Below are 13377 nucleotides of genomic sequence, written 5' to 3' on the forward strand. Positions count from 1 at the left end.
ACCTGGCCTCCACAATCCCCCGACCTCAACCCAATTGAGATGGTTTGGGATGAGTCGGACCACAGAGTGAACGAAAAGCAGCCAACAAGTGCTCAGCATATGTGGGAACTCCTTCAAGACTGCATTCCAAAGCATTCCAGGTGAAGCTGGTTGAGAGAATGCCAAGAGTGTGCAAAGCTGTCATCAATGCAAAGGATGGCTATTTTTGGTTAGTACACTTTTTTGGTTACTACATGATTCCATATGTGTTATTGTCACAGCTCACTAGAGTGATGGGGTTGAAGTCAGGCGCAGGAGACCACATATACGGAGTAGGTTGTTTATTTTCCTAATACAAAAACCCAAATGTGAAAAAATAAACAAGGAAAACCCGTACCAGACAACAATAACAATGTCCACCTAAAGCGGTTGGAGCGCAGTCCAGTAACAGAAATCACGTCCTCTACAAAAACAGTGTAGAAACTAAAACACCCCACATAAAACCCCACGAAAAGCAACAAACGAACAATCCCGCACAAAAACCTAAACCCGGACAGCAAGACTAAATACCCCACTAATTACTCAAAACAGGTGTAACACAAAACCAGACAAAACCAACCGAAAAGAAAAAGAGGATCGGTGGCAGCTAGTAGGCCGGCGACGACGAGCGCCGAGCGCCGCACGAACACCTTCAGTAGACTTCGTGACAGTTATTTCATAGTTTTGATGTCTTCACGATTAATATACGCTTGCTTTATCGACATCCAAAAAGCATTTGATTCTATTTGGCATACAGGACTGTTCTACAAAGTTATTGAAAGTGGTGTAGGGGGTAAAACATATGACATAATTAAATCAATGTATACTGGCAATACGTGCAGCATTAAAATTGGTAAGAAAAGAACAGAATTCTTTAACCAGGGGCGGGGGCCTTCGTCAGGGTTGCAATCTGAGCCCTGCACTCTTCAATATTTACATTAACGGATTGGCCACTATTCTAGAAAAATCCTCAGCCCCTGGTGTTAGTCTCCACAATTCAGAAGTTAAATGCCTACTCTTCGCAGATGACCTATGCCTGCTGTCACCCACAGCACATGGCCTATAGCAGAGCCTGGACCTGCTAGAGCAGTACTGCCAGACCTGGGCCCTGGCAGTAAACCCCAAAAAGACTAAAATAATGATTTTCCAGAGAAGATCTAGATCTCAGGGAATTAGACCAAAGTTCTCAATTGGTACAAAATATATATGCACACACTACAATTACTGAGGTTTAAATATATAGAGTACTGCACAGACTACAATTACTTAGGTTTAAAAATAAGCTCAACTGGACACCTTAATGAGGAAGTGAATGAACTGAGAGAGAAAGCACGCAGGGCATTCTACGCCATTAAAAAGCAAATTCAAATTGAAATACCTGTTAAAATTTGGCTAAAACGAATTGAATATGTCATTGAACCAATTGCACTTTATGGCAGCGAGGTGTGGGGTCCACTTGCGAAACAAGATTTCATCAAATGGGACAAACACCCCATTGAAACCCTGCATGCAGAGTTCTGTAAGATTCTCCTACATGTCCAGAGGAAAACTACAAACCCTGCATGCAGAGTTCTGTAAGATTCTCCTTCATGTCCAGAGGAAAACTACAAACCCTGCATGCAGAGTTCTGTAAGATTCTCCTACATGTCCAGAGGAAAACTACAAACAATGCAACAATGCATGCAGGGCAGAATTAGGTCAATATCCACTAATAATAAAAACTAAAAAAGGGCAATTCAATTTAGGAAACACCGAAAATACAGTGACCCCCTCTCATATCATTACCAAGCCCTGCTTTGCCAAAAGCTGAGCAAAGAAAAGAGTCCCCTCATCCAGCTGGTCCTGAGTTCACTAACCTGTTCTACTAACACACTGAAGCCTCAAGTCCAGAACATCCAATCAATCAGAATAAACCAAATTACAACACAGTCAAAACAAAACTACATTGCTTATTGGGAAACACAAGCACAAAGCAACATGCAGTGCTATCTGGCCCTAAATCGACTGACTGTACACTGTGGCTAAATATTTGACCATGGTTACTGATCAAAACCTTAGAAAAACCTTGACAAAGTACAGGCTCAGTGAGCACAGCCTTGCCATTGAGAAGGGTAGACACAGGAAAACCTGGCTCCCTGTAGAGGAAAGGCTGTGCAACCACTGCACCACAGCAGAACCTGAGACAGAGCTGCATTTCCTGACGACAGTTCAAAAACATAAAACAATTAGAGAGTGTAATTTCCCCAAATTTGAAACCCTTATTCAAGTTTCAAAGACCTCTCTGATGAGGATAGGCTACCTGTCCTGTTGGGGGAGGACGCAGAGAGCTGTGGGTTGGCAGCGCTCTACATTGCTGCCTGCCATAAGATGAGGGACAGTGTCTGACAGACCAATGAACCTGCACATGTACTCTACTGTATGCTTGTTGTTGAATGTATGGTTATTTTGAACCTTGGTTATTGTTGAGAGAGAGAGAGAGAGAGAGAGAGAGAGAGAGAGAGAGAGAGAGAGAGAGAGAGAGAGAGAGAGAGAGAGAGAGAGAGAGAGAGAGAGAGAGAGAGAGAGAGAGAGAGAGAGAGAGAGAGAGAGAGAGAGAGAGAGAGAGAGAGAGAGAGAGAGAGAGAGAGAGAGAGAGAGAGAGAGAGAGAGAGAGAGAGAGAGAGAGAGAGAGAGAGAGAGAGAGAGAGAGAGAGAGAGAGAGATTAAAATGACTAACAGTCAACAGGTCTAGCCACTAGACTCTATAAGGTGAACCAGTGGTAGTCTCAGGTAGCAGTATAGCTGAGACAAATAGCCTGGAATGGAGACAATGCCCCTGTTTTGGGATAACCGATGCATCCTTCACTGTCACGGTCCAAAGTGCAGCGTGATTATCGTTCCACACATTTTATTGAACTGTGAAACTATGCGATACATACAAAATAAACTGAATGAACAAAAAACAACAAACCGTGACGAAGAGTTAACATACACTTACTCGAGATCAATCTCCCACAAACCCAGGTGGGGAAAAACACCTACTTAAGTATGATCTCCAATTAGAGACAACGATGACCAGCTGCCTCTAATTGGAGATCATCCCACACAAAGCCCAACGTAGAAATACAAAAACTAGAACATCACAACATAGAAAAACTAAACTAGAAAGAAAAAAACCTGTCACGCCCTGACCTGCTCTACCATAGAAAATAACATTTCTATGGTCAGGACGTGACATTCACTCCTCCCATCCTTGACCGATAGATATGATGGAGATATGATGCTAACAACCAATACATGTTATAGCCTGCCTATACAGTCTATCATCATTTATATCAAATTCATTCAGTCAGCGAGCGAGCGCGAGAGAGCCAGCGCGAGAGACAGCGCCAGAAACAGAGAGAAACAGAGAGCGAGAGAAACAGAGAGAGAGACAGAGAGAGAAAAATTAATATATTTAGATGACTAATTATTTCAAGAATCCATCCATGAATATATTCAAACAGATTAGCTGGTGTTGGAAATGCAGGAGTTGAGTTGAGTTGAGTTGCCGCCTCCTCCTCCCATGGAGACTTGTGTAAAACTCCATCTTCATTGTTAATTCCTCCCACAGCCGTTGGACAGGACTATAATTGTTATTGAAATTGTTATTTTTACATTGGATAAAAGTAGAGATTCAGAGCTAGAAAACTGTATATTTAAGTGATAATTCCCGAGAAGCCAATATATGGACGCGACCCAGTCGTTTGTTTTAAATGTGCCGTATTGGCTGGCAACGTTCTTATCCCTTGTTTGCTAGCTAGCCAACTACGGCTAATTTACATTCACGTCAAACCGTGCAGACATAATAACAACAAAGTAGCAGCATTAGCATTTGTTTAAGATGTTTTCTAGTGACATTTATTTGGATACATCCACTTCAAACTGAAGCTGGAAACACTGCAAACTAGCTGATCTTCGTTTCGTTTTTTTTTAATAACCTTTTTCCAGTTTATCCATCAAAATTATGCCAGCTGATTCATGATTTTGACTGGCTGAATAACACTGCCTGCCTGTCTCGTCCTTGGTAGCGGGCCGCGTCGGTGGCACTGTATTATCCTCAAAGAAGGTGTTTAGTTTGTCTGGAAGCAAGAAGTCGGTGTCCCTGACGTGGCTGGTTTTCCTTTTTGTAGTCCGTGATTGTCTGTAGACCCTGCCACATATGTCTCGTGTCTGAGCCGTTGAATTGCGTCTCTACTTTGTTGCTATATTAACATTTCGCTTGTTTCACATAGCCTACTAGCCTGTAGCCGTTAGGATAGTTGTCACTAGGGGGAAATACTACTGTTAGTAAAGCACCCCGGATAAGGTCGTTAATAGCTTCCATTATGCACATATTCTTTGCAAAGTGTTCACCTAGGCTACGCAGCAGAATGTTGTAGCGAATTCAGATGTCAGACAGACAAGGACTCAATTCTCTTCAGTCAGTGACAGACAAGGACTCAGCCCCAGTTCTCTTCAGTCAGTGACAAAGCCAAGAAAGGGTTTTGTTTGTGCTCATAATGCACCATGGCCGGTTAGAAGAGTTTGTGCCTATAGTCTGAAATTGCCATGGGGAAATGTGGTGTGTGCGTGCAGGTTATTAGATTTGGGGCGGCAGGTAGCCTAGTGGTTAGAGGAGGCAGGTAGCCTAGTGGTTAGAGGAGGCGGGTAGGCTAGTGGTTAGAGGAGGCAGATAGCCTAGTGGTTAGAGGAGGCAGGTAGCCTAGTGGTTAGAGGAGGCAGGTAGTCTAGTGGTTAGAGGAGGCAGGTAGCCTAGTGGTTACAGGAGGCAGGTAGCCTAGCCTAGTGGTTAGAGAGGCAGGTAGCTTAGCCTAGTGGTTAGAGGAGGCAGGTAGCCTAGTGGTTAGAGGAGGCAGGTAGCCTAGCCTAGTGGTTAGAGAGGCAGGTAGCCTAGTGGTTAAAGGAGGCAGGTAGCCTAGCGGTTAGAGGAGGCAGGTAGCCTAGCCTAGTGGTTAGAGAGGCAGGTAGCCTAGTGGTTAGAGAGGCAGGTAGCCTAGCCTAGCGGTTAGAGAGGCAGGGAGCCTAGCGGTTAGAGAGGCAGGTAGCCTAGTGGTTAGAGAGGCAGGTAGCCTAGCCTAGTGGTTAGAGAGGCAGGTAGCCTAGTGGTTAGAGAGGCAGGTAGCCTAGCCTAGCGGTTAGAGAGGCAGGGAGCCTAGCGGTTAGAGAGGCAGGTAGCCTAGTGGTTAGAGAGGCAGGTAGCCTAGCCTAGTGGTTAGAGAAGCAGGTAGCCTAGCGGTTAGAGGAGGCAGGTAGCCTAGCAGTTAGAGGAGGCAGGTAGCCTAGCGGTTAGAGAGGCAGGTAGCCTAGCCTAGTGGTTAGAGAGGCAGGTAGCCTAGTGGTTAGAGAGGCAGGTAGCCTAGCCTAGTGGTTAGAGGAGGCAGGTAGCCTAGCCTAGTGGTTAGAGAGGCAGGTAGCCTAGTGGTTAGAGAGACAGGTAGCCTAGTGGTTAGAGAGGCAGGTAGCCTAGTGGTTAGAGGAGGCAGGTAGCCTAGCGGTTAGAGGAGGCAGGTAGCCTAGCCTAGTGGTTAGAGAGGCAGGTAGCCTAGTGGTTAGAGAGGCAGGTAGCCTAGCCTAGCGGTTAGAGAGGCAGGTAGCCTAGCGGTTAGAGAGGCAGGTAGCCTAGCCTAGTGGTTAGAGAGGCAGGTAGCCTAGCGGTTAGAGGAGGCAGGTAGCCTAGCGGTTAGAGGAGGCAGGTAGCCTAGCGGTTAGAGGAGGCAGGTAGCCTAGCGGTTAGAGAGGCAGGTAGCCTAGCCTAGTGGTTAGAGGAGGCAGGTAGCCTAGCCTAGTGGTTAGAGAGGCAGGTAGCCTAGTGGTTAGAGAGACAGGTAGCCTAGTGGTTAGAGGAGGCAGGTAGCCTAGTGGTTAGAGGAGTCAGGTAGCCTAGCCTAGTGGTTAGAGAGGCAGGTAGCCTAGTGGTTAGAGGAGGCAGGTAGCCTAGCGGTTAGAGGAGGCAGGTAGCCTAGCCTAGTGGTTAGAGAGGCAGGTAGCCTAGTGGTTAGAGAGGCAGGTAGCCTAGCCTAGCGGTTAGAGAGGCAGGTAGCCTAGCGGTTAGAGAGGCAGGTAGCCTAGCCTAGTGGTTAGAGAGGCTGGTAGCCTAGTGGTTAGAGCGGCAGGTAGCCTAGTGGTTAGAGGAGGCAGGTAGCCTAGCCTAGTGGTTAGAGGTGGCAGGTAGCCTAGCCTAGTGGTTAGAGAGGCAGGTAGCCTAGTGGTTAGAGAGGCAGGTAGCCTAGTGGTTAGAGGAGGCAGGTAGCCTAGCGGTTAGAGGAGGCAGGTAGCCTAGCCTAGTGGTTAGAGAGGCAGGTATTCTAGTGGTTAGAGAGGCAGGTAGCCTAGCCTAGCGGTTAGAGAGGCAGGTAGCCTAGCGGTTAGAGAGGCAGGTAGCCTAGCCTAGTGAGGCAGGTAGCCTAGCGGTTAGAGGAGGCAGGTAGCCTAGCGGTTAGAGGAGGCAGGTAGCCTAGCGGTTAGAGAGGCAGGTAGCCTAGCCTAGTGGTTAGAGGAGGCAGGTAGCCTAGCCTAGTGGTTAGAGGAGGCAGGTAGCCTAGCCTAGTGGTTAGAGAGGCAGGTAGCCTAGTGGTTAGAGCGGCAGGTAGCCTAGTGGTTAGAGCGGCAGGTAGCCTAGTGGTTAGAGGAGGCAGGTAGCCTAGCCTAGTGGTTAGAGGTGGCAGGTAGCCTAGCCTAGTGGTTAGAGAGGCAGGTAGCCTAGTGGTTAGAGAGGCAGGTAGCCTAGCCTAGTGGTTAGAAAGGCAGGTAGCCTAGTGGTTAGAGCGACAGGTAGCCTAGCCTAGTGGTTAGAGAGGCAGGTAGCCTAGCCTAGTGGTTAGAGGAGGCAGGTAGCTTAGTGGTTAGAGGAGGCAGGTAGCCTAGTGGTTAGAGAGGCAGGTAGCCTAGTGGTTAGAGAGGCAGGTAGACTAGCCTAGTGGTTAGAGGAGGCAGGTAGCCTAGTGGTTAGAGCGACAGGTAGCCTAGTGGTTAGAGGAGGCAGGTAGCCTAGCCTAGCGGTTAGAGGGGCAGGTAGCCTAGCCTAGCGGTTAGAGGGGCAGGTAGCCTAGCCTAGCGGTTAGAGAGGCAGGTAGCCTAGCCTAGCGGTTAGAGAGGCAGGTAGCCTAGCCGTTAGAGAGGCAGGTAGCCTAGCCTAGCGGTTAGAGAGGCAGGTAGCCTAGCCTAGTGGTTAGAGAGGCATGTAGCCTAGCCTAGTGGTTAGAGAGGCACGTAGCCTAGCCTAGCGGTTAGAGAGGCAGGTAGCCTAGCCTAGCGGTTAGAGAGGCAGGTAGCCTAGCCTAGCGGTTAGAGAGGCAGGTAGCCTAGCCTAGTGGTTAGAGCGACAGGTAGCCTAGCCTAGTGGTTAGAGAGGCAGGTAGCCTAGTGGTTAGAGCGACAGGTAGCCTAGCCTACTAGTTAGGGAGGTGGGTAGCCTAGCCTAGTGGTTAGAGGAGGCAGGTAGCCTAGTGGTTAGAGGAGGCAGGTAGCCTAGTGGTTAGAGGAGGCAGGTAGCCTAGTGGTTAGAGGATGCAGGTAGTCTACTGGTTAGAGATGCAGGTAGCCTAGTGGTTAGAGAGACAGGTAGCCTAGTGGTTAGAGAGGCAAGTAGCCTAGTGGTTAGAGAGGCAGGTAGCCTAGCCTAGTGGTTAGAGAGGCAGGTAGCCTAGTGGTTAGAGAGGCAGGTAGCCTAGCCTAGTGGTTAGAGGAGGCAGGTAGCCTAGCCTAGTGGTTAGAGAGGCAGGTAGCCTAGTGGTTAGAGAGACAGGTAGCCTAGTGGTTAGAGAGGCAGGTAGCCTAGTGGTTAGAGGAGGCAGGTAGCCTAGCGGTTAGAGGAGGCAGGTAGCCTAGCCTAGTGGTTAGAGAGGCAGGTAGCCTAGTGGTTAGAGAGGCAGGTAGCCTAGCCTAGCGGTTAGAGAGGCAGGTAGCCTAGCGGTTAGAGAGGCAGGTAGCCTAGCCTAGTGGTTAGAGAGGCAGGTAGCCTAGCGGTTAGAGGAGGCAGGTAGCCTAGCGGTTAGAGGAGGCAGGTAGCCTAGCGGTTAGAGGAGGCAGGTAGCCTAGCGGTTAGAGAGGCAGGTAGCCTAGCCTAGTGGTTAGAGGAGGCAGGTAGCCTAGCCTAGTGGTTAGAGAGGCAGGTAGCCTAGTGGTTAGAGAGACAGGTAGCCTAGTGGTTAGAGGAGGCAGGTAGCCTAGTGGTTAGAGGAGTCAGGTAGCCTAGCCTAGTGGTTAGAGAGGCAGGTAGCCTAGTGGTTAGAGGAGGCAGGTAGCCTAGCGGTTAGAGGAGGCAGGTAGCCTAGCCTAGTGGTTAGAGAGGCAGGTAGCCTAGTGGTTAGAGAGGCAGGTAGCCTAGCCTAGCGGTTAGAGAGGCAGGTAGCCTAGCGGTTAGAGAGGCAGGTAGCCTAGCCTAGTGGTTAGAGAGGCTGGTAGCCTAGTGGTTAGAGCGGCAGGTAGCCTAGTGGTTAGAGGAGGCAGGTAGCCTAGCCTAGTGGTTAGAGGTGGCAGGTAGCCTAGCCTAGTGGTTAGAGAGGCAGGTAGCCTAGTGGTTAGAGAGGCAGGTAGCCTAGTGGTTAGAGGAGGCAGGTAGCCTAGCGGTTAGAGGAGGCAGGTAGCCTAGCCTAGTGGTTAGAGAGGCAGGTATTCTAGTGGTTAGAGAGGCAGGTAGCCTAGCCTAGCGGTTAGAGAGGCAGGTAGCCTAGCGGTTAGAGAGGCAGGTAGCCTAGCCTAGTGAGGCAGGTAGCCTAGCGGTTAGAGGAGGCAGGTAGCCTAGCGGTTAGAGGAGGCAGGTAGCCTAGCGGTTAGAGAGGCAGGTAGCCTAGCCTAGTGGTTAGAGGAGGCAGGTAGCCTAGCCTAGTGGTTAGAGGAGGCAGGTAGCCTAGCCTAGTGGTTAGAGAGGCAGGTAGCCTAGTGGTTAGAGCGGCAGGTAGCCTAGTGGTTAGAGCGGCAGGTAGCCTAGTGGTTAGAGGAGGCAGGTAGCCTAGCCTAGTGGTTAGAGGTGGCAGGTAGCCTAGCCTAGTGGTTAGAGAGGCAGGTAGCCTAGTGGTTAGAGAGGCAGGTAGCCTAGCCTAGTGGTTAGAAAGGCAGGTAGCCTAGTGGTTAGAGCGACAGGTAGCCTAGCCTAGTGGTTAGAGAGGCAGGTAGCCTAGCCTAGTGGTTAGAGGAGGCAGGTAGCTTAGTGGTTAGAGGAGGCAGGTAGCCTAGTGGTTAGAGAGGCAGGTAGCCTAGTGGTTAGAGAGGCAGGTAGACTAGCCTAGTGGTTAGAGGAGGCAGGTAGCCTAGTGGTTAGAGCGACAGGTAGCCTAGTGGTTAGAGGAGGCAGGTAGCCTAGCCTAGCGGTTAGAGGGGCAGGTAGCCTAGCCTAGCGGTTAGAGGGGCAGGTAGCCTAGCCTAGCGGTTAGAGAGGCAGGTAGCCTAGCCTAGCGGTTAGAGAGGCAGGTAGCCTAGCCGTTAGAGAGGCAGGTAGCCTAGCCTAGCGGTTAGAGAGGCAGGTAGCCTAGCCTAGTGGTTAGAGAGGCATGTAGCCTAGCCTAGTGGTTAGAGAGGCACGTAGCCTAGCCTAGCGGTTAGAGAGGCAGGTAGCCTAGCCTAGCGGTTAGAGAGGCAGGTAGCCTAGCCTAGCGGTTAGAGAGGCAGGTAGCCTAGCCTAGTGGTTAGAGCGACAGGTAGCCTAGCCTAGTGGTTAGAGAGGCAGGTAGCCTAGTGGTTAGAGCGACAGGTAGCCTAGCCTACTAGTTAGGGAGGTGGGTAGCCTAGCCTAGTGGTTAGAGGAGGCAGGTAGCCTAGTGGTTAGAGGAGGCAGGTAGCCTAGTGGTTAGAGGAGGCAGGTAGCCTAGTGGTTAGAGGATGCAGGTAGTCTACTGGTTAGAGATGCAGGTAGCCTAGTGGTTAGAGAGACAGGTAGCCTAGTGGTTAGAGAGGCAAGTAGCCTAGTGGTTAGAGAGGCAGGTAGCCTAGCCTAGTGGTTAGAGAGACAGGTAGCCTAGCCTAGTGGTTAGAGGAGGCAGGTAGCCTAGTGGTTAGAGGAAGCAGGTAGCCTAGTGGTTAGAGAGGCAGGTAGCCTAGCCCTGTGGTTAGAGCAGCAGGTAGCCTAGTGGTTAGAGAGGCAGGTAGCCTAGCCTAGTGGTTAGAGAGGCAGGTAGCCTAGCCTAGTGGTTAGAGACGCAGGTAGCCTAGCCTAGTGGTTAGAGAGGCAGGTAGCCTAGTGGTTATAGCGACAGGTAGCCTAGTGGTTAGAGCAACAGGTAGCCTAGCCTAGTGGTTAGAGCGGCAGGTAGCCTAGACAAGGGGTTAGAGCGACATGTAGCCTAGCGCTTAGAGAGGCAGGTAGCCTAGCCTAGCGGTTAGAGAGGCAGGTAGCTCTGCCTAGTGGTTAGAGAGGCAGGTAGCCTAGCCTAGTGGTTAGAGAGGCAGGTAGCCTAGCCTAGTGGTTAGAGCGGCAGGTAGCCTAGTGGTTAGAGCGACAGGTAGCCTAGTGGTTAGAGCAACAGGTAGCCTAGCCAAGTGGTTAGAGCAGCAGGTAGCCTAGTCTAGTGGTTAGAGGCGGCAGGTAGCCTAGTGGTTAGAGAGGCAGGTAGCCTAGCCCAGTGGTTAGAGGCGGCAGGTAGCCTAGTGGTTAGAGAGGCAGGTAGCCTAGCCTAGTGGTTAGAGAGGCAGGTAGCCTAGCCTAGTGGTTAGAGAGGCAGGTAGCCTAGTGGTTAGAGTGACAGGTAGCCTAGTGGTTAGAGCAACAGGTAGCCTAGCCTAGTGGTTAGAGCGGCAGGTAGCCTAGACAAGTGGTTAGAGCAACAGGTAGCCTAGCGGTTAGAGAGGCAGGTAGCTTAGCCTAGTGGTTAGAGAGGCAGGTAGCCTAGTGGTTAGAGCGGCAGGTAGCCTAGCCTAGTGGTTAGAGAGGCAGGTAGCCTAGTGGTTAGAGCGACAGGTAGCTTAGTGGTTAGAGCGGCAGGTAGCCTAGCCTAGTGGTTAGAGGCGGCAGTTAGCCTAGTGGTTAGAGAGGCAGGTAGCCTAGTGGTTAGAGAGACAGGTAGCCTAGCCTAGTGGTTAGAGCGACATGTAGCCTAGCCTAGTGGTTAGAGAGGCAGGTAGCCTAGTGGTTAGAGAGACAGGTAGCCTAGTGGTTAGAGAGACAGGTAGCCTAGTGGTTAGAGAGGCAGGTAGCCTAGTGGTTAGAGCGACAGGTAGCCTAGTGGTTAGAGGCGGCAGGTAGCCTAGTGGTTAGAGAGGCAGGTAGCCTAGTGGTTAGAGAGGCAGGTAGCTTAGCCTAGTGGTTAGAGAGGCAGGTAGTCTAGTGGTTAGAGAGGCAGGTAGCCTAGTGGTTAGAGCGACAGGTAGCCTAGTGGTTAGAGGAGGCAGGTAGCCTAGTGGTTAGAGAGGCAGGTAGCCTAGTGGTTAGAGAAGGTAGCCTAGTGGTTCGAGGAGGCAGGTAGCCTAGTGGTTAGAGCGTTGGACTAGTAACCGAAAGGTTGGTGGATCAAATCCCAGAGCTGACAAGGTACAAATCTGTCGTTCAGCCTCCTGAACAAGGCAGTTAACCCACTGTTCCTAGGCCGTCATTGAAAATAAGAATTTGTTCTTAACTGACTAGCCTAGTTAAATAAAGGTAAAATAACAAATGTATAAATAAATTACATCTCTAGATTGAGTGAACATGGTTATTAGATCACTAGGTTTATGGACATTTGTTTTTTGCCCCTACTTTTTACCGCCCACACACACACACCCCGCCCATTCATACACACACCCCGCCCATTCATACACACACCCCGCCCATTCACACACACACCCCGCCCATTCATACACACACCCCGCCCATGCATACACACACCCCGCCCATGCATACACACACCCCGCCCATTCATACACACACCCCGCCCATGCATACACACACACCCCGCCCATTCATACACACACCCCGCCCATGCATACACACACCCCGCCCATGCATACACACACCCCGCCCATGCATACACACACACCCCGCCCATGCATACACACACACCCCGAGCATCTCTACCTATGTATGTAACCGCGGTTCCTCCTGAAAGGAATCCGTGGCGCAACCTTAACCAGGACCTAATATTATAAATATTATAAATATTATAAATTATTATTATATAAAAGAGCAAGGATGTATAGTTTCAACAGGTCATTTAACTCGGGCGTTTCTACGGTGTTGCCAGGGAAACATGACCTTAACCAAGTCTCCTACATTCATCTTGAAATATAACTGCGACTTTATTCTCAAAATATTGGCACTTTTTGGGGGGTTTAACAGTACTATCATGCAAAAAATAACATAATAATTGAAATACCACCACCTGTTTATTTATTGTTCTGTCAAACTTGTCCCTGGACGAGAGCTTAGCGTATTCTGGTGATATCAGTGTAAGTTAGAAAGTGGAAGGAATCTGGAAGAGGAGGGCTTAACTGGTACAAGGGAATTTCCATGATAGTGAGAGGTATTTGAGTTCCAAGGAAATACATTCACACTCTCATTCTTACTCTCTTTTTCTCTCTGCTCTCTTTCCTTCACTTTCACTTTCTCCTCGCTCTCTCCCTCCCCCCTTTATTTCTCTCTCTCCCTTTCTCCTCTCTCTCTCCCTCCCTCCCTCCCCCTCTCTCTCTTTCTCTCTCTCTCCCTTTGTCGCTCTCTCTCTCCCTCCCTCCCCCTCTCTCTTTCTCTCTCTCTCTTTCTCTTTCCCCCTCTCTCTCTTTCTCTTTCCCCCCTCTCTCACCCCTCTCTCTTTCTCCCCTCCACCTCTCTCTCTCCCCTCCACCTCTCTCTCTCTCTCCCCTCCACCTCTCTCTCTCTCCCCTCCACCTCTCTCTCTCTCCACTCCACTTCTCTCTCTCTCCCCTCCACCTCTCTCTCTCTCCCCTCCACCTCTCTCTCTCCCCTCCACCTCTCTCCACTCCACCTCTCTCTCTCCACTCAGTTGTCTGACCTCTACAGTTCATCTCCGGCCCTGAGTCGCTACTTCTCCAGTGTTGAAATCTCTGACTTCAGGTAACACACAGTAAAACAAAGTAACACATATTCTACTGTCTTCATTGAAAGGCTGTCTATTTCCAGTACGATGCAGTACTTTCCGCAATCATATATAATTACAGTAAAGCCTGTTTTTCTTGGTCAAGTCTTCTGGGAAAACTCTTGGTCGTAGCAAGGACATGATGATTCAAATCAAATGTATTTATAAAACCCTTCTTACGTCAGCTGATATCTCAAAGTGCTGTACAGAAACCCAGCCTAAAACCCCAAACAGCAAGCAATGCAGGTGTAGAAGCACGGTGGCTAGGAAAAACTCCCTAGAAAGGCCAAAAACCTAGGAAGAAACCTAGAGAGGAACCTGGCTCTGAGGGGTGGCCAGT

The 13377-nt window shown here is 49.8% G+C and overlaps 1 protein-coding gene across 13 annotated transcripts in view; it reads left to right on the top strand.

The window, feature by feature from the left end:
* The window catches only part of LOC106581569 (TPA-induced transmembrane protein), a 108429-nt gene that overhangs the window by 90267 nt on the left and 4785 nt on the right, over positions 1 to 13377 (top strand). For all 13 annotated transcript variants that reach the window (XR_006761070.1, XR_006761071.1, XM_045704138.1 and 10 more), the window contains one exon: positions 12945 to 13015. Coding sequence is in view for 11 of the 13 variants with exons in the window: in XM_045704138.1 (XP_045560094.1) it covers positions 12945 to 13015 (71 nt within the window). In the remaining 2 variants the exon portion in view is untranslated. The remainder of the gene's footprint in view (positions 1 to 12944; positions 13016 to 13377) is intronic.

Source organism: Salmo salar, chromosome ssa20, assembly GCF_905237065.1.
Source record: "Salmo salar chromosome ssa20, Ssal_v3.1, whole genome shotgun sequence".
In the NCBI taxonomy this organism is placed as follows: domain Eukaryota; kingdom Metazoa; phylum Chordata; class Actinopteri; order Salmoniformes; family Salmonidae; genus Salmo; species Salmo salar.